General features: G+C 43.0%; 2 protein-coding genes across 3 annotated transcripts in view; one reads left to right on the top strand and one right to left on the bottom strand.

Moving 5' to 3' along the window:
* Positions 1-20,654, top strand: part of LOC139635518 (hyaluronidase PH-20-like) — a 92,972-nt gene that overhangs the window by 66,181 nt on the left and 6,137 nt on the right. The window lies entirely within an intron of this gene.
* gpr37b (G protein-coupled receptor 37b) lies at positions 466-18,530 on the bottom strand. The gene is made up of 2 exons (XM_071502441.1): positions 16,710-18,530; positions 466-5,604 (listed from the first exon to the last, which is right to left on the bottom strand). Exons 1-2 carry the CDS (start codon positions 17,769-17,771, stop codon positions 4,786-4,788), a joined length of 1,881 nt encoding a protein of 626 aa, XP_071358542.1. The 5' UTR covers positions 17,772-18,530; the 3' UTR covers positions 466-4,785.

The following is a 20,654-nucleotide window of genomic DNA, read 5'->3' as shown; positions in this document are numbered from 1 at the left end:
CTGGAGGTGTGGAGTGTGTTAGACTTGGGGATTTACCAGGCAGGACAAGTGGAATGAACACTATCGAGCTGCATTATGGAAATTGTAAAATCCAGTGACTTTTGAGTTTGACCCATATTGTTAGAATCACTGTGCCTCTGCTGCGTCAGTTTTGACTCTTCTTTTTAAATCTGTCTTTCAAAATCCCCCAATTTTATGGAAGAGCAACATTAAATTGCTAGCGTAACCCCTTTAACTGTAATTATATTCACAGCAACAACCATTTGGCATGGAGGCAAAAGGCTGGATTATTTCTTTACTTTGGATCCACTGGATACATTCTTTGGATTATAAATAAGTTCTGTTTAAGTCAAGTGAAGCAATGAAAGATTAAAGATAATGTCACACTTAACACTAAGCTTTCCTTTGGTATACTCTCATCAAAGATCAAAAATAGTTAATACACACAATAAATCCACACAACAGTAACAGTACATTTAGGATTTTAATATACAGTTTTCAAGATAAAGTTCTTTGATAAACAAAGGGACGGTATTTGGCTATATAAAAAGCTATTTAGAAACCAGTGACTAGACTTAGAGACAATAGTGGCCGTGTGCTTACATTTTCAGGTATCAAATACAGACACATTTTGCTCAGAGTGAAGAGGATACTCACAAAGTTCAGAATAAACGTCTCACTGACTGATTTACAAGAATCACTTCATCAATAGTTTGAATCACGTTACTACACACGGAGCCATTTAGAATGAGCTATACTTCCAGAAATATGCAGAAAAAAGATAATTAGATTCGGGAGGTCAGTTTACACATGTGTCCCATCCAAAAAAAAATAAAATAAAAAAAAAAAAAAGGTGAAATTCTAGACTTTATCACACAGAGCTTAAGTGATTTAACAGAGAAGAACTCAGCTTGTGCGAGGGCCTATAAACTAAAATCCCTGGACGGGTTTACACATCCAACAATAGCCTGATAGTGATGGTAATAAAAAGAGTTGTCAAACAGGCTGCAGGGCATAGTGTTGCAGAACTGATGTGTTGATGTCCATGTCCTCTATTAACATGAAGAACTGCAGGCAGCACCAACCAGAGGCTGCATCCACCTGGATCTCTTAGAGCTCATAAACTGGAGTTCATTAGAGCCAAAGGGCTGCTGCCTCAAGCTAGGGCAGGAAAAAAAAGATCCTGCATCCACAGTTTCTCTCTATAGTGTACATGTATATTTTGAGTACAAATGGCCCTGGGTTTTGTCCAAACTTTTATGATTTATGTTTTATAGTAATATTTTTCTCCCTGTACTGATGGAGCTGAGAGCAAACTGACCTCCACGCTGAGAGAGACACCCAGAGATAGTGTGCTACTACCACAAGAGCACGAGAGACAGACAAAGAGAAGGTGTTTGGCAGTGCAGAATCATACGTAAAAGATTCATCGCAATATACAGTATACCAGTGAACATCACACCTGGGTCATCACAGAGTTCACCACCATTTAGTCTGAATTATCTCTATTTTTTTTTTTTTTGTTGGGGGGGGGGGGATAACACCTGATGGTACCAAATGTTTGGGCAAATCAGTTTTCAGTATAACTTCAATTACCTGAATTGTGATAAATGTCCAGTGGTTTGAACCGTGTTTTAACCCAGGTCTGATTAGTAGAATTAAGAAAACAGATTTACAGTACAATACACTTGTACATTTATACACTGTGAAAAACATTTCATTGGTTCTCCTTAAAAACCCAAGTAATGAAACTGCAAAGGGTCTTAGAGGTCAAGAATTAGTTTGCTATGCCCTGCACCCATAGTTACTGTTGCTATGCCAGTGGTAGATTTTCTTAGTAATTATTGACACAATGGATCCTTCATTTCAGACGCAAGTAGACAAAGGCAGCCTCTAATGGCAACTGTTGATTTTGTTGACTATATTAACATCTGTCGCTGGAGGATTCTCTTAGCTGTAGCTAGCTCACTGAGATAACATTAGCAGACTCATTTGAAAACAGGAAGCCTGTTGAAGGGTCTGAAATATGCCTTAGATGACTTCAGACATCGTATAGTGCTAAAAGACTGAGGCTAATGCTGCATGTACTGTGCATAAAGTCAGGATTCCCACAAGCTGATGATCCATGTAGAAAACATGAAGCCACACTGTGCTGCTACGTAGGACTACATAGTCCTTATAAATATGATAAGAAAAATGTATCATCATTTTGTTGGAATTTAAAAGTGTTGGCTGCTTGGATATTTATTTTTATTTTTAAACAGTACATTTTCACTTTCAATGTTATAAATGAAAAGGATGTGGGCTTACTGATGAGTCTGGCAAATGTAAGACTATCTCAGGTAACAATGACTGGAGTTGCTGGAGTATAAACTTACAGAACGGAGCTAACATTTCCCTAATTTCTTATATCATCCCGGAACAGGTTCCACACCTGGAAATACTACACATTGTCTTCACTAGTGGATGAGTTCCCTGGTTGAGAACAGGCCTTTTTTCAACCTAACCTGTAACCTATATCAAACTAATCCTTGGCCTTGAGAGAATGCTTGGTTACTACCAACCTACCTAGTGCGTCAGTTAGCTGGACGCGCTAACAATTACACATTACGCTAGATCAGATAAACAAACTGCACTAAACTTGTGAACTCAGGTTTCTGGTTTGGGAAATCTGGAAAACTCCAAGTATCACTTTTGCTAGAGCCTGATGCAGACAGCAAACAGTCTATCGCGATCTTTTGATTTGATTTACATACTGTAGCCATGGCATCACTTTGTTTTACAATTCAGGAATCATACATAAATAACAAAAATGAAAAAGCTACTTTGTATTTACGAGGAACTTTGCAATGACTATTGGTACAAATATATAATTCCACTTATATTTACAGTCCAGCGGTTACTAGTATTTACAGTGTTATTATGCAGTATTGGCACTTTTTTTGTAGTAAGTAAATAACATGATGTAATTATCTAGTCAGTGATTGTTACTGTCCCTGTTAATATGTTACATAACAGAACAAACTGCCACTAATTATATTTCTGTACCAATGTAATAAAAATATGTAGATGCTAGTTAATTATTGCATCTATTAAAGTAAAACTCTACAGTGTTAATTACCATTAATTAGCTTTTTATTCATCAGTCTTTACTTGTAAAAAAAAAGTAATTTGCGCACTGTGAAATAAATTGCTACCATACTTGTAGTGTATCTTTCAAACAACTGTCATGCTTAATAAAAGCAGTGTTTATACTCAAAGATTCAGGCGATCTGGTCAATCTGTCTGTGGCTCAGTGAAACTCTACATTGATTTTTTTTTCTTCTTTGACCTCACTGTTGTTCACGTATTCCACAGTCGCAGATAACTGTGATTTGTCTTCTTGACCAGAAACATAGTCCCCAGCTCAATTACTTGCGATTCTGAGTCGAACCAATGGATTTGTTGTTTACAGCGCATTCATCATAAGAGCACCAAAGAAAGTGTACAGTATATACACAGCCCAAAGTGTAAGGCGTAACATGATACAACAGTGTAGTGCAGATATTCATTTTCAGTCCAGTTCACACTGAGTCCATCACTTTCCATTTTGTATTCTACGGTTTTTTTGTTCAATTACTTGTCACTCCATTCATATTCATCCATTGAATTGAATCTGTAGTGTTTCATCTGATTCCATTCCGCTCCATTCAACTCTAATGTGATTTCAATTAGTCCTTTCCAAACCATTTAATTCCACTCAAGTCCACGCTGTTGTTCTCTGAGACCAGCCCAGTTATGTTTGAGTCAACTGGATATTTTTCAATATACAGTCTCGGTGTTGTGTACATTTGGATTCTGCGATGCAATATATCTTCTTTGTGTTTTCCTCTTGCAAACTGTCATTACTGCTGAGACGCCCTGCTCAAGATTAATTATCAGAGGCCTTGTTCCCATGTGTGCACCATTATATGAACTGCACATTGCAGCTAATGTAGTCTGTAAACCGAGTCCTGTACATCTATAGGCAGTGTCAGCCCACTGGTATGTTTAAATTATTGTACAAGCCTGCTTTGATTAATTAGCTTAGTCCCCATAATTTCACCAGTGACACATTTGAAAGGTGATTGGCATTGATTATTTCACCCTTAAGAGTTTCCCATACATAAATATTATTTATGGTGGCCAAACACATTTATAATCACAAACTGTTTTGTTACTGTTTTAAGAGAATTTATTATGGCATATTCTGTATCATTTGTAGGTTGTAGAGTATAAATATTATTACCTTGACATGTCACGAAAAGCTTGAGGCCAGCAGTATTTTCTGCCGAGTTTTTCTGCCTCAGAATCAGGTTAATTAAAAGAAATTAACTTGATTCAAACCTCTTGTGAGGAACCAGACATCAGACAGGTTAAGAGACCATCCCAACTGTTCAAAGATATTTAGGCATACAAGGTCTACACAAGGGAGGTTTGTAAGGTTTCAGGCAGGATTGCTAAAAATATGTACTGACCCTGTTTTAAGAGCACCCCAGGGCTTGAGGGAAAAGAAGATTTAGATTTTTGTTAGCTTTCCTGGGAAATAAGGGTTACAAGTTACTACAAGTTATTGTAAGGACTGAAAGTTGAGGACATAGGACACTGGCTGAATGTGATTATTCAGTGTCCGACTCCCTTCATGCACTCATTTAAAAATGTGACCAGACTAGGTAAGGCAGATGTCTCCTAGCCAAGTCTGAGAACTAGTAGCCACAAGCGGATAGCAGGCTAGTGAAATCTCCATCCTTAATGAGGAATGTCAGTTTAGCAGTTGGAGCCAGCAGGTGTGTAGTTACTCAGCTCCCTGCGGATGGTGCTGAACGGCGACAGCTCCAGCTCGGTGGTGCACTCGTGTTCGTTATCATCACTGGCTGTGGCCGAGGAGGGCGCGTGGTTACAGCAGCAGCAGCAACAGCAGCAGTCCAGGAAGGCCCTGCCCAGCGGGCGACACAGGAGAAGCAGCAGTGCTGGCGTCACGGCGGCGCGACAGAAGAGCAGCAGTTGGGAGAGGAGATGGAGGACAGACATGGTGTGCTCAGGAACGCCGGCCGCCATGTACGCAGAAACTATGTTGCAGATGTTCTCAGGCACCACACACGCACCGTAGACGATTGCCAGCGCCACAACGGTGCAGTTCATCTGGCTCTCCAGCCGAATCTGCTTCTTGTTGCTGCGAACACTGGCCTGCTCTGCACGCCGGATCTTGCGCGCCGTTACCAATGAGCAGCCAATGGTGAAGAGGGTGGGCAAGCAAAAGTAGCAGCCGAAGCACCACCACAGCCGAGCACCCTCATAGGTCAGGCCCAGCACGTAGAGCATGTCAGGGAGTGAGGTGGATATCCTGATGATACAGCGTTCAACAGGAGGCTCGTCAGGGATTCCTGTGTCCTCTGCCACCAGCTGTCGAATGAGGAGCTCCGGGAGGGCCAGGAGAAGGGCACCGATCCAGATGACGGCTAGCTTGGCAGTAGTGGACGTGCAGTTCTCGATCATCTCATAGTACATCTGGACATTGGTGGCTGCACGGAAGCGGTCGATGCACAGGGCGCACAGGGTGAAGGTGGTCACACCCAAAGACGCCACCTGAAGAAGCAAACAGAAATCATTTATCAGGATTGAAGTCACTTTAATCATTGAGCACAATCAATGTACAGGCATTTGTCTCGGTGGCTTGCAGAGGCTCTTTAAAGATAGACTTCCCCACTGCACCCTGGTGCTGCAAGAAAATGGTTTCATATCTTGAAACACAGCATAAAACAGCACAAGGCTGTAAGGGTGAGGAGTTGAGACAAGAGTGAGCCAATGGTAGTCTTGTATGGGTGATAATCTATTATCAATTCAACTGACAGATGGGCAATACTGATGTGACATGTTTTCAAGCTGCAGTCAAGGTTGTCAGGTCCCTGGTTTTAATAACAAGGAACTGACAAAATTATCTCTAGAGTAGAAAACGTCTCACATTGACAAGTCAGCCACCACAACATAACTAAAGAGCAGGGCACACAGGAATGGCATTGGCCTTTAGGTGTACATGACACCAGCGTAATTACAAGCCATGGAGTAATAGGAGCACAATGGAAAACTATAAGCTGCTATCAACACAGTGTAGCATCCCTGAATGTGTGTGTGCATGAGAGAGTGAAAACGCACAGATAGTGACTGAGAGGGCGGATTAAATGCTGTCATCATTGCATTCACTAATTCAAATGTATTTTCACACCCACTATTTCAATGACAGTTTCTCTAATTAACAAAATTTCCTGTTAATGTCTCACTCAAACCTTCATGTAACAGCTAATTACCTGGCAATGCTTCCAAGTTCTCGATGTATAAACTCTGCAAAATTGTCAGCGAGAGCACAAATTTTCCTCAGCATGAGAAAGCATCTGTTGGATTAACAGTCATTTTGGCAGAGTGGGCACCCTGCAAAACATGGCTCTGCAGCTGGAGTGCGTGCATGCGTGCGAGCGAGAGTGTGTGTGTGTGTGTGTGTGTGTGTGTGTGTGTGTGTGTGTGTGTGTGTGTGCACGTGCACGCACTTGTGTCCTTACATGAACCAGTTTCTTCCATCATTTCCCTCTCCAGTACCAGATCTGCCAGCAGAGCCACTGATCCCTACCCATCCTCCATCCTGTCTCACCTTGCCACTCTCTGTCTCTCACTTTTTATTTTCTCTTCTTTCTCCTCCTCTCCTCACCCTGTCTTCCCCTTTGTACACCACTCCTTCCTTTCCTCCCACAATTCCTCCCTTCATATCAGATTTAATTACAACAGCCAGCTTCCCAGATGGCCCCAGTGAGCCATGGCTTTAGTGCTCTAAACACATACTTCCTGGACAGATTTAGATGTACACACACTGCAAGATGTTCTGTGTGTTGAGGTCTGACACACACACACACACACACACACATACACATACACACACTAACCCTCTGACACACAGGGAGGTCATAACTAGGTTAATGAAGGGTGACCACATGGAACAGTGCGGGGTAAGTGGGGTAGACAAACTGCCCACAGACTCCAGCTCTCTGTGTGATCAGTGTGACTGCGTTTTGGACCAGAGGGGTTTATTATCTGCCGTCACGTTGCAATCTTGTATCTATAATTGTAATTAATTCTTTTGAAATTTAGCCAAAGCTAAGCAGTCATTACTCATTAGGCATTTAGGTTATGCATTTTTTCAGAGCAACATGGAATAGATTTAAGCCAAAAATATGTATGTGAGTGGTTCATTCAAACTGGATGGATTTATCCATTAAGATTTGATTGCCCTTGACAGACGTTGTCATCTTACAGTTACCAAAAATCTAATAAATGCAGGTGACTGTGCAGCAATCTTGAGCTAAGCTTATTTTCATCAATGTAAACAGGTGTTGTTCACTTATATATAAACAACAGAAAAAGTTAAATTATGAAGAGCTCAGAAAAGTCAGTCATGCTCATGTAAACTTGCAGGGACGTGTTTTGATAGTAGCTAATCTTCCACTACAAAAAAAAAAAAAAAAAAACTGTCCCAAAAACAGGCTACTGAGTGAAAGTGTGTAATGGGTCACATGTACAGCAACTAAGCAGAACATCTTCTGCGACCTGTCAGGTTCTGAGACCTGCAGCAGCGCAACAACGAGTTGTGTATATGTTAATACATATTGCATGCAAAACATAGGCAATTTATACCGAACAAAAATATAAATGCAACACTTTTATTTCACATTTTTCATGAGTTGAAATAAAAGATCTAAGACCACGTCTAAGCACACAAAAGGTGTCTTCCTCTCAAATCTGCTTCGTAAATGTGTTTAAATCTGTGTTAGTGAGCACTTCTCCTTTGCCAAGATAATGCGTCCAGCTGACAGGTGTGGCATACCAAGATGCTGATTATTGCACAGGTGTGCCTCGAGCTGTAAAAGACTACAATAAAAGACTACTCTAAAAAGTGGAGTCGTGAATCAGAACCCAAACCCTAGAAATCCATAGCTCAGTAACCTTATTTTTTTATCTTTAAAAAACACACTCTGATATTCCTATATTACTTATCTGTATATTTTTGTGCCCTAGTTTGTGAGGAGATGAGTGTCAGTCTCAAGCTGTTATGGCACTTAAGTTTAAACAGGATTTTGACAGCCTCTTCTTGGCTCCAGTATGAACAAAACACAAACAAAAAAAAGCACCTTTCATCTGCAACATGTGGCTGAAATAGACCCAGAGCAACTCTGCTCACTTCATTCTCTGACTCATCTGTCAGCGTGGATACCATTCACTGGAATTGCTGTCTATTTATTTCTCCATCCCACTCCACAGTTTGCTGCATGTTAGGGGTATATTCTAGCATTTTAACTTTTAAGTTTTAACTAGGTGCGTTTGACAGCTACTGGATCAGACAGATCTGGCTTCGTATTCCCAATAGAATGGTCAAAAACACATTGATTTTCCCATGTAGATTTGCCCAACACCCCTTAATCTTAATGGTTGAAGAAGCTTCATATCAGGCTGTATGTGTGACCCATTTTAGTCTCCATGCACACCAAGTACATCTTTATTCCCCTACGTGATGCTGTATGTGAACACACATAAACCCTCAGTGCACATGGACAGGTGCTTGCACATGGTGAATATTTCATGGCTCGAACAACAGGTTTGGAATGGCTTTAAAGGCTGTCATTGGAGGACCAGGAAACCCAGCTTTGATCAGCGTGTCTGGGCGGGGAGCAAGGGCAGGGCGAACAAGCATAGCTTTGTACTGGAGGGGGAGATGAGAGAGAGAGAGTGTAAGAGTCAGGGCTGGTGTGTGTTTGTGGATGGGGGTTATGCAAATGAGGGAATGAGAAACAGGGACAGGAGAAGAATAGGAAAGGAAGGAAAAAGCAATGAGTGAGTGGGAGAAACTAAGTGTGAGAGAAAGAGAAAGAGCTGAGAGAGTGAGAGCGACGAGAGAACAATAGCAGGGGAACACATCAGTGAGATAGAGACAGCCCAAAGTGACAGGAAGAGAGAAATAAGCCATGACTTGTTCAGAATGATTAACAATGGTAATGTGACATTTCCTCCAAACAGCAGCCTTGACCCTGTCATGTTCACTTTACCTGCTGGAAGGATAACAGGCCTGCTGGCCTTGGGGCTGCAAATGGTGCTCCTTAAATATTATCATTTAAATCTTATTACTTATTTAAAACAGTGATGCAATAATGTGGGGGAAAAAAAAAAACAAGATAATGATGTTGTACTTTTTGTGGTTCCTATGCCCCACTTTCCCTTTAAGGAAATATTCACCTTGTTGCTGAGAAAGTCAGATGAGACCTATACCACTCATGTCTGTATGGAAAATAGAAGGCCACAGCCAGCTAGCTTAGCTTTGCTTATCTTACCAGAGGAGAAACGGGTACCCTGGCTATGGTTTTACAGGAAATAGACTAACCCTTTGTATGACCATAAGTTTTTTTTTGAGACAGTCTAGCTGTTTCCCCCATTTCCAGTCTTAACACCAAGCTGAGCTAAACTAACCAGGTGCTGGTTGTAGCTGTATATATTTATTGTACAGACGTGAGAGTGGTATTGATCTTCTCATCTAACTGTCAAAACATGTCCTGTAATATACTGTTATCTGTAAATTGTGAGTGCTATTATTAGAAATATTCCCTTTGACCTCGTTAAGTTATCAAGTTAAATTTCAAAAGCACTTGTCATAAACGGACTATATACCACTTGTGAAGTAGCTCAGTACAGTTTTTCCACTTCATATTACCAATTTCTTTTCAACCTTGGATTTCAAAAAGAAAGATGAAAAAAAGAAAAGAAAAAAAGGCCTTTCATCATCAACACAGGTTCTGGCCATCTATGTGCACAGCAGGTGAGAAAGACATTTTCCCCTGGTGCTGTTTTTAATAACGGCCCATTAACTTCTTGATTAAAGGTCCTGCGAGCTGGTGGCACAAAGGCCTTGTGCTATTAATTGGGTCTTAACAAGTGCTGGTGGAGAGCTGCGCGGCCCATACTGTGACGACAGCCACTGTCAGGGATAATGGTGTTATCTGGTGATGAATGGGCTAACGTGCAGACACAACAACACACACCTACACGTACTGTCTCATAGTAACGAGACTGGAAGACAAAGGGTTATTTCAGCTGCAGTCCTTTCTCTAGGTTGAGTGTGTGACCCAGTGCAGGCTCCTGCAGAACATAACTCTAACCAGAGACCCTGCCACTGACAGCCACCATCCGTCTAACAGCTGTGATGTGTATCTGGGAGAGTGAAAGGAGAGCTGTGGCTTAGCGTGCACACCCATATGTGAGCGAGTGTGTGTGTGTGTGTCTGTGAATGTCCACATTTATGCAGAATTATTAAAATGTGAACTTTATTGTGGGTTCGTGCATATGACAAGTGAGGATGATGCGAATATGAGCGTGTGTGTGTGTCTGTGAGTGGGGTTATGGCAGACAGACTGGCTGAGTCCATCCTTGTGGGTGGGAAGAGATTCTTCTCTGATGATGTTAGAGCATGGAACTTAAAAAGGCGACAACTGCGGGCTCAAATCAGGGCCAAAAAGATTTCGAGCTTATAAAGTGATGTTCACAAATAATTCCAGAGTTTCAAGTTTGTACATGCGTAGAAAGGATTTGTAAAAAAAAAAATATTGTAAAAGAGAGACTGTGAATCAAATCTGTGAAGGACGATGTCAATGGTGAGGCTACGCTAAGACACTGAAAAAAGAAACGGTTTTGTGAAATTCCGTGTACAGATACAAAGCAGTAAACTGTGTGTAAAACTCAAAGTAACAGAAACACCTGCTCCCTGACTGGACCTTGAATTGGACCTTGGACTCAGGTGTTCAAACAGGATCAAAATTTGCATGTGTAACTTCACACACAGTATGACTGAGTTTTAGATGCAGTTTTCTGCTTCTTATCTATATGCAGATTTTCAGAAAAGCACTTCTTCTTTCATCATGTCTTTGTGTAACCTCACCGCTGATATCATTTGTTCACAGTTTTTATTCATAGTCTCTCAAGCTTTCAACCACATCGACTCCCTTCACTCGGTGGATGGAGTTGCTCAGTTGTAATGGCATAAACAGGGAATATCGGTTTTGTGATGACCACAAGATGTGGTTGAAAGCTTCATAATGCATCCATTTAGTATCTGCTTTCAGTTTCATCACATGGTCTTCCTCAGCAAACGGCGCTTGCCCAGCTAGTTGCCATGGAATCAGAATTTCCTTTCTTTTCTGAGCACTTTAAAAGACACTTCAACATGTTGGCAAATACATCTCTTTGCTTTCTTGCTGAGAAAAAGATGAAAAAGATCGATAACACTTGTGTTGTGTGTACGGTAAATGTAAAGCTGGAGCCAGTAGCCAATTAGCTTAGCTTAGCACAAAGACTGGAACCCTTTAGTGTCTAAAGCTCACTAATTAACATGTTATATCCCTGTTGCACAAAGAATGGACTTTGTGTTAAGATCGTCTACTGTTCAAGACAATATCTTTCTATTCTATTATATTCTATTCTATTATATTCTATCCTATTCTCAGGCATAAATAATTCTAGCCATTTAATTCATAAATAACACTCGCACAGTTTTTCTTCTTGCTATTTTCTTTAATTAAATTCATAGCAACAATCAACACAGTACTGTATTTTCCTCTGTTCTGTTGCTTTCTGTGTCAGGCTTTTACAGTGTGTCTGTGGCAGTTAATTCCAGACAATAAATTCCTCTTCCATTAAATTATATCCTGACCTGTGGCAGATTTCCCCTGGACAATAAAAAATTCATTCTGCTCTCAGTGCACAGCGGCTGCTGGAAAGTCTTATTCCAGGTCATTGACTCCTGCCTAGAAGTGTTACTTGGTGGCAGCACAAAATGCAATAGCTTTCATATTCTTTTCTATTCTCTGGCTACTAGCCAGCCCGTTCTGTGTCGGTCTGGAACTGATGCACTGTTCTTTTTCATATCACCAACACACCTAATCATCCAATGAATATTTCATATTTACATGGATAATTATCAATTTGGTTAATTGCATCCAACAGCAAGCCTAATCTCTGCTTCGTGTTGCTGTGTGGTCTTGTCTCATCATACAAAACACACTATCTGCTCATCCACGGACAAAGAGCTGACTGCATGGACTCAACATCATGCATTATGTAGAGCCACTAATTATATATCCTGAATAATTTACATATCTTCCAATTAACGATCATTCGCGTGCCTAATAGACGGGCTAAGAACGCAAAGGGCACGAGCTCTAGTGTGTGTTTTTGTGGACTTAAGTTGTGTTTATGTGTTGCTACAGTATCTGTACTGTAACTGTATGTGCACTCAGCATACAAGCTCAGTTGTGTGTGTGTGTGTGTGCCCAAATGCTTTCAAACTGTGTGTGTGTGTGATTGTGTGTGTGTGTGTGTGTGTGTTCCCCCTGAGGCTTGCTTCTAATCACAGATAGCTGATGCAGAAAGAGAGAAAGAGAGAGAAGGAGAACAGCCGTGGGCAGTGATCAGTGGAGAGAAGGCCATCCCACCCATCTGGAGGATCAGCACACCCTACTGACTTTGTACGTGTGTGTGTGTGTGTGTGTGTGTGTGTGTCTGCTGGCTAGATAGTTAGCTAGATAAATAGACAATGTATGTAATTCTATAAAGTGAGAGACTGAACCTATTTTCATTGACTTTCTTGATATAGGAAGGTGGGCATCTCCAGAGCTCTCCATAGAAGTTAAGTGATAGTAATTATATTGAGTGGGTGGGTGGGGGGGGTCAGATAGTAGAAAGAAAACTGTAATTGCATGTGGGCTCTCCGGGGTCTGTGAAATAGCCTTATATTCCTGGATGTTGCAGAACCATGCAGAGCAACTGAATTTTACAATTCTGATTGTTATTTAGTGTGTGTGTGTGTGTGTGTGTGTGTGTGTGTGTGTGTGTGTGTGTGTGTGTGTGTGTGTGTGTGTGTGTGTGTGTGCGCGCGCGCGCGTGTGAGCGAGTTGAAGCAGTGAATGTGACCATGTCAAGCTGATGTATGTGCGGCCGTTACCACCAATTTCAGCATAATACATTCCTCTGGCCCTCTGTGGCTCGGTGCAGCCCTGTGCCTCTTTCTCCCTCTCCTCTCCTCTCTCTCTCTCTCTTTCTTTCTACCAATCTATCGCTCTGTCACTTTCCTCAGCCTCTTTCCTGCTCTGCTTCAATAGTCTGTTTCTCTCTCTCCCTGCCAGCTGAAGCCCACTGTACCATAGCAAAGACAGCCTACAGTTTCTGACTACAGGGTATTGTACAGCGCAGTAGTGTATAAGTGAGACACACAAACGAAAGGGGTGCATGCAGTGAATTGTTCAGTGTTAAGTTGAGTGAGTGTTGTTCTGTATTATGATGTTTTTGCACATGTACTATAAACCAATATAAGCCATTATGTCTCAAACTATACAGCATACGGTAACATGGTATACAGTGTTAATGTTAGTGGAACTGCCAGTCTAACAATAATGAGACATTGCATCTTTTGAGAATCTCTAGATTTATGTCCCATGGTGATGACTGGCAATTAGCTGTAGAGGTTTAAAAAAAAAAGTGTGAACGCAGCACACATGTCTGTCTGCTAATGGGACCGGTCGTCAGGCTGTTGCATACAGTATGTGTGTATAGTTTCAAAACAACTGATGAATCTGACCAAAGGGCTTAAGATGTGTGATTTCAATTTTTGAGACTTAAAGTTACACATGTGATATTTTCATGCGCCATTACTGAACAACAAGATGTGCGGCGCTTCTCATTTACAGGCATCATCGTTATAATCTTGTACACAGCTGTGTTTTCATGCGGTTAAACAATGATTCTTTGCCAATAAGCATCCATTGATTAAAAAATCATGTTCATGGTGATGCATGAAAAAGATGAATGTATAATTATTATTATTGGAGTTCAGCATCCTGAAGTTGCTTTTTTCCCCAGTGAATTGAAGGTGTCTCTTTGTTTAGAGTTAACGAGACAAAAGTTTTTAACATCACTCAGTTACGGGAGCATAGTTCTGAATGAACCCTGACAAATGACTCATTCCCCCCTCTGGCTTATAAAATGCTTACTGCACTGGTTATGTGTTATTTTAACCTACTTTCAAGACTTATCCTAATCAGCTGCCAGGTGCAAAAAGCCAATTATCCCCCATTAGTTTTGCCTGAATTTGCTGCTCTGTGCATCTCTGCCTTGGAGGGGGTCGTCTGCAGCGACAACAGCACGAAACGGGAGCGTATCTGAAATAATGCAGGCTGACTTTAGCTCGCATTTTATTTTGTGCAGCACTCCTACAATTTTCCTTGCTGTGTTTGCTCACATCTCGCACCTAAAATTGCTTTCTCTTTGAGGTTTCCAAAATCCCACACTCTATTAAACACCGAATAAAACAAGGTTTACTGAAGGCAGCACCACGGGGGACTCCTCTCTCTGCAGACACTGTAGGCCCTACCACTGTACCACCTTCTGATTATGCATGCACACATCATGTTTGCATGAAAGTGCCTTTTTGTGTGCGTGTGTGTGTCTTGCTTTTGTGTGTCTTTATTTCAGGCCAAATGTTGATGTCTCCGGTAACTGAATTTGGGTTAAGTGAAGAATAAAGTCACTCCATAGGGTAAATGTGTGTATGTGTGTGTGTGTGTGTGTGTGTGTGTGTGTGTGTGTGTGTGTGTGTGTTTCACTGAATGTTCCACAGGGAGAGCGTGAGCCCCAGGCTGCATTACTCACGGCCTGACACATGCATGTGCACGCACACAGACACACAAACATCAAAGTAAACATAGACTAGTGAGCATGTCCTGATAAATACAAAATGCATATTCATGCTATAGTAAATGCTCAGAGACAGGGTGAGTACACTACTCCCCACGCACACACTAATGCTTGTTTTACTATATTTGTGGGGTCCCCTCATTGACACAATTCATTCCCAAGCCCCTTACCCTAACCACCTCAACTGAATGCCTAAACCCTTAAACTAATTCTAACCTTAGTCCTAAAACCAAGTCAAAGCATTTTGGTCCCCACAAAGCTTTCAGACCCCACATGCATAGTGGGCTTCCGGTTTTCAGACCCCACACGTTGGGGCCCACACACACTGTGTATTAAGAGTTGATTAAGGTTACAGTGGCCCTGTGGCTTTATAACCTTTAACTCCAAAAAGCAAAGAATATCTACTAAAACTGTACCTGAATGAAAGGTGAACATGAGCCGACTGTTAGGCTGTGAGGCTATTTTTATGTTTCTCTGCTTGTGGTCTAATGCCTTGCAGAACTATCAGAGGTAGTGATCTTTATCTGAGAGCTACATACATGCATCTCAAAAAAACCAGAGGAAAACATTGCTTGGTCTTGGATTTATGAGCCAATTTCACACTGAAATTACTAACTTCTTTAAAATCGCTCCAGAAACTGGTTGGCACATCTGTCTGTAGGGATGTTCCTGAAAATAGCTTTCCCAACAGCTAAGCTATTCATGCTTTTCATTTGGTAAAACCCAATGCTCAACATCATCGAATTACTAACACACAGAAACTCATCATGAAGGAAATATGAGGACAATAACATAGTATTCAGCTGCTCATATTACCACTTCATTATGTGACAGCCCTCCCTGTCTGCAGGCTTCTCTGCAGGGGCGGGGTCCAAGTTGAATTCTGGTCACCTGTTGTGGCTCTAGAAGCTGGAGAGAGTCAGACTCCGGTTTTCTCATTCTGCTGCTCCACACAGTGCATCTCTCACTAACTCATTCACCTCAGACACCACCCCGCAACATCATTTCTTTCAGTTTCATCTGTTGTTGTCTCATTTATGTTGTGTTTGGGTCAAGACAGACCTTTAAAATAATGTGTGTTGTCTCCTCTCTTTGTCTTTCCTCGTGTCGGGTTGTGACAATTGTCATTCAAAACAAGCTTAAGACCCCTGAGCTGGGAGCCCCTGCTCTATACAAAAGACGTTTTGGAGTGAATCTGACACTGGTGTAATTGCAGCAAGTGCACAAAGGGAAGGTATTAACATGGTGTAAACAACCTGTCTAGCATCCCTCCACTGCTGGTGAACACAAGTGTGTGAAAGACAAACAGAAAAACAAGGACAAGGAGAGACAGAGAGTGACAGTGTGTGCGTGTGTGTGTGTGTGTGTGTGTGTGTGTGTGTGTGTGTGCACCTGCAATGTTTTTTATTCACTATGTAAGCACAAGAGAGAGTGTCTTACACAAGACGGTGAAAGGAAGCTACTGCCTAACATCCTGGTGTGTATTCGTGTGTGTCTTGTCTACATGCCTTGAGGGCTAGGTGAGGCTCTCTCTCTCTCTCTCTCTCTCTCTCTCTCTCCAGCAGGTGTACAAGTGACAATCAGAGTGCACTTGCCACTGGATGTGGTGACGTCCTATAGCTGTGCCTGTGTACTTTCTGGCCTGTCAGGGCTTTGGAACTGACAACCAACCCTTTAAGTAACGTTTAGCATTTACACAAGAGTCTGAAACCTCATGTTCATAGCCTCAAGTCCAGCAGATGATGTCTGTTGTCACTGTGGAAGTGTGATCACATTCAGACAAGTTTGAGTGATATGTTAATGATTCCATTTACCATCTGACATCCCTACAGAACGAACTGCTTCAAAACGTAACACCCCAACTGTGCATAAGACAATCAGAGCAGAAATAAAAACACAAAACACATTAGATTTACCTCCACGTAGGGCACCACTTTGCAGGTGAACTCCCCCAGCAGCCAGGACTTGGTCAGTTCATGGAAAACCACCATGGGCAGGCAGAAGAAGATGAGCACAAAATCCCAGACAGCCAGATTAGCCAGCAGAGAGTTGGAGATGCTCTTCATGTAGTAGTTCTGGCACACGATGCACAGGATAGCGATGTTGCCCGCTATCCCCACCAGGAAAATCACCCCGGACACGCATGTAATCGCGTACGCGCCATAAGTCTCACTTGTCACCGGGTAAAAGGGGTTCTTGATCTCGTCCCCGAAATCCTGCGAGTTGGGAGGGGTGATCGGCGTGGCGTCCCAGGGGTTCTCCTCTCTGAAAGTGAAGAACTCGGGCCTCCTGGTGAACAGGTCAAAGGGCAGGTCGGTGGAGGTGAGGGCCACCGGCTTGGGGATGGGTTCCCACGGCGACGCGTGAGGCTGAGCCAAGAGCACCGCGCTTTTGTTCAGTCGGTTTCTCCCCCTCTTCCACGCTTTCTTCTGCTCGTCTTTTGTGCCTCTCTTGTGCCTGTCCCCCTCCTCGGGCCCCCCTCCTCCATCTCCCCGGCCCATTGAAGAGGGCTTAGCCGCATTGTAGTGTCCACCTGCTGGCGTCCTCGTACTACTAAGACCACCATTCAACTTTATCCTCTTATTATGGTGGCGCGTCGGGTCCCAATGTGAGACGGCGTTGGGATCCTCCATGGGTGTCACAGTCCTATTGAAGTCGCGTTTGTTGTGTCCCATTCGCCTCGTTTCTCCAGCAATTACCCTTTTCCAGGGGTGAGTGGAGTTAAGGGTCCCTCTGGTAATTGCCCGCTGCGCCTGCAGCTCCGCCGAGGACGCACCTGTGGCATATCCCCCCGAGAGCGCACGGTCCCTGGCTTTGTTTTGATGACTCTCCCGCAGTGACCCACGGAAAGTCCTGGCAGAGTGCGCACTGGTGTTGCCGTCCTCCTTAGTTCGCACCTCTCCATTATTTCTCAGAGATAATAATACATGCGCCTGGGCCAGTAACACAAATAACGTCCTCGGCTGCAGAATCTGCATGGTCCAGGAATTAGTGGGCGCAGTTTAAATCCTCACAAGTGCATCCTCATACCTCTGTGGCAGCGCGGGGATACTCTTCCATTCAGTCAACACCCATGTTGGAGACAGCGCAGAGGGGAGCTCACGGTTTCAAGTGAATAGCTACATTCATGGCGTGAGCTCTGCGGACTTGTAAGTTATATTCCAAATTCTTGCGTTGCACTGAATATGCTGCAGTAGCAATAATCTCCAAGCCTCCTCCCCGAGTCAGTCCCGCTTCCAAAGTCTTGACATTACCGAGCAGGACAGCGAATCAGAGTCCGGATCCGGAGCGAAAGACGCAAAGAGAGGTAGAGAGGGAATTGTTGCATATCCGCGCACTCGCACTCGCACAGTCTGCACAGCATCCAGTCTCCAGCTGAGGATAGTAGCATCTAAAAAGAGTGTGTATGCTGGTGCGTGAGTTCAGTGGGTTGGGTCGGCTGGCAGCAGCGGCAGCGGCAGCAGCAGCAGCAGCGTCAATGCGGTGCAGTCCGGGTAAAGCCCACTAGGTTGTGATGCACCGGAGTGGAGAGGAGAGAGAGTGTGACAGAGAGGGGAAGAGGAGGGGTGGAAATCGGTCGCTCCTCTCTCTGCTCCTCGTCCATTCCTCCTCTGCTTTCTCCTCGAGTAAGGACCGTGCGCTGAAAGAAAATGGACTCCCCTGGCGGCTAACCTCGATCTGTCACTCTTCATCCATCACGGAGCATCCAGCAGCCCCGGAGCACACCACGGCTGAACCCCCCCTACGGCAGACAAGCCAGCCACGCCCGACAAGACGTGCTAGTAATTACATTACCCAGTTTTTTCATTTTTACGCACAGGCGGCGCTGTGATATTGACGCAGTTGAACAACAATTCAAACATACTTGTCTACTTTATCTAGCATGAAAAGAAAACCATTTCATCTGAGTCCAGACATATTTTTATTTGTTTAAAAAAACTTAGAGCCAAGATAGTGAGTGTATATTCATTGTCCCCTCTCCAGCTATGGGTCCCCTGAATCACTCACACTCACCCTCCACATCCTCAGTGCTGCCATCACCACCGTTTGTGGATGGATCTCACCTAACTGCAGACCTACAGGATATGGACATTGATTGCAGCTTATTTTACGGCTGCATGGTCAATAACTCGACTATATCTCAATAAAAACTCTCTCCGCCATGAAGACGATGCTTGAAGTCACTGAACAGGCCTGTTAGACCAATATATGAGTAAATGTTGGAAGAAGTAGGGGAATGCAGACTTCTAATTGATTTCTGAAATACATGGCAGAGAGGAAACAATTATAAGCTGAAGTATGTACTGTTGATTATTGCAAACTGTGTTGAGACCCCTGTCTGAGATAATGTACTTTACCTATATGTCTGTCTCAGTGTGTTGCTGTAATTTATTCAGAGATAATGACATGTTCTCAAGTGACATTGTTCGGAGATATGTGGAAATAGTGCAGAGTAGCTCAACTAATAAAACCCAATTTGGGAGCCTCTGCTATAGAGTGCTCACAGACAGGTGCAAATCAAAGCACAAACCTGAATAAATGAGTGGAGAAACACAATGAATGCAGATATTTCTGCTCAGGTGCACTGCAGGGTACAATTAAGCAGTTAACATCCCATCATGCTTTGTGGCTTGTATAAAAATGCTGTGCAGGCCCAGGTGATTCTGATGTTGTATCAAAATAGCAAGAGGAAAAGATCTAAGTGACTGTGGGCACAGATGTGCTTCAATCACAAAGACTCCTCAGCTAACCAGTGTTTAGATAGGAACAGTGACTAAAGTGACATCTGCATGTAGATCTATGGAAGGGACATCAGTAAATAGTGTTGGACACTGTGGTCGACATTTGATGACTGATGCTCAGTGTATTCTCCACAAGTGGGTGCATGCATGTGTGGCAGACACTAAGAGACCAGCACAGGCCTGAGTCACCCCCACAATGAGGGGATCTAGTGGCTCTATTATGCTGTGGGGGCGATTTTGCTGGCTTGGTTTGGCTCCATTTGTCCCCTTAGTGGAAGTGGTCACTGCAAATCTAAACAAAGTTGTTCTGAGTGATCGCCTTTATTCTGTGATGGAACATTTCTAACCTGATGGGATGACGACGCCCCCATCCACAGGACACAAGGGGTCACGGTCATTGAGTATGAAAATGATATGAATCATACACTGTGGCCTTCACTGTCACCAACCCAACGGAACACCTATGGGAGATTTTGTACCGACGTGTACAGCATCAAAACACCAAATGAGGGAGAAAGGTGTTCATCCCTCCAGTAGAGTTCAGAGACCTGTAGAATCAATACCGAGGAGCAGCACCTTACTAACACCTTACCAAGACATTTTGTGAAGGTGAACCACCCACATGTATTTAGCTACTGTGATTAAACACACACACGTACACACACACAACCCACAACCTGTGAGTGAGCACTGTGCGTCCAGTAGCTCAGTCAATAATTCAAGAGACTCTCAGGACTAAATGAAATGAGCATATTATGCCTTAAGTGCTTTTAGTTCTATAAATGGACCTTTCACACTGCTGGAGTCACAGACCACAACCTCCAGTCTTAACCACGACAGAACACACACTCTGACTGTTCACACAGCACATGTTGAAATGAATGTGCACAGACACACACCTGAGGATGCAACAGTGCAAATAAATGGCACATTTGCAGGTTTCAGAAATGGAAGTATGAGCATGTGCACTATACAAACACAAGCATGTGGCTGTGAACAAATACAAACACTTACATATTTGCAGTCATACTTACGCGTGTACTTGTATGTGTGTGTGTGTGTGTGTTTTCCAAAATCATATGCAGGTACTGAGAGAGTCTGAGTGAGAGGAGAGTGAGT

The sequence above is a fragment of the Trachinotus anak genome, unplaced genomic scaffold (assembly GCF_046630095.1).
Source record: "Trachinotus anak isolate AG129_WGS33_773 ecotype Australia unplaced genomic scaffold, CSIRO_AGI_Tana_v1 ptg000018l, whole genome shotgun sequence".
Classification (NCBI taxonomy): domain Eukaryota; kingdom Metazoa; phylum Chordata; class Actinopteri; order Carangiformes; family Carangidae; genus Trachinotus; species Trachinotus anak.
Note: the sequence above shows the minus strand (reverse complement) of the source record. Positions and strands in the feature narration are given on the sequence as shown.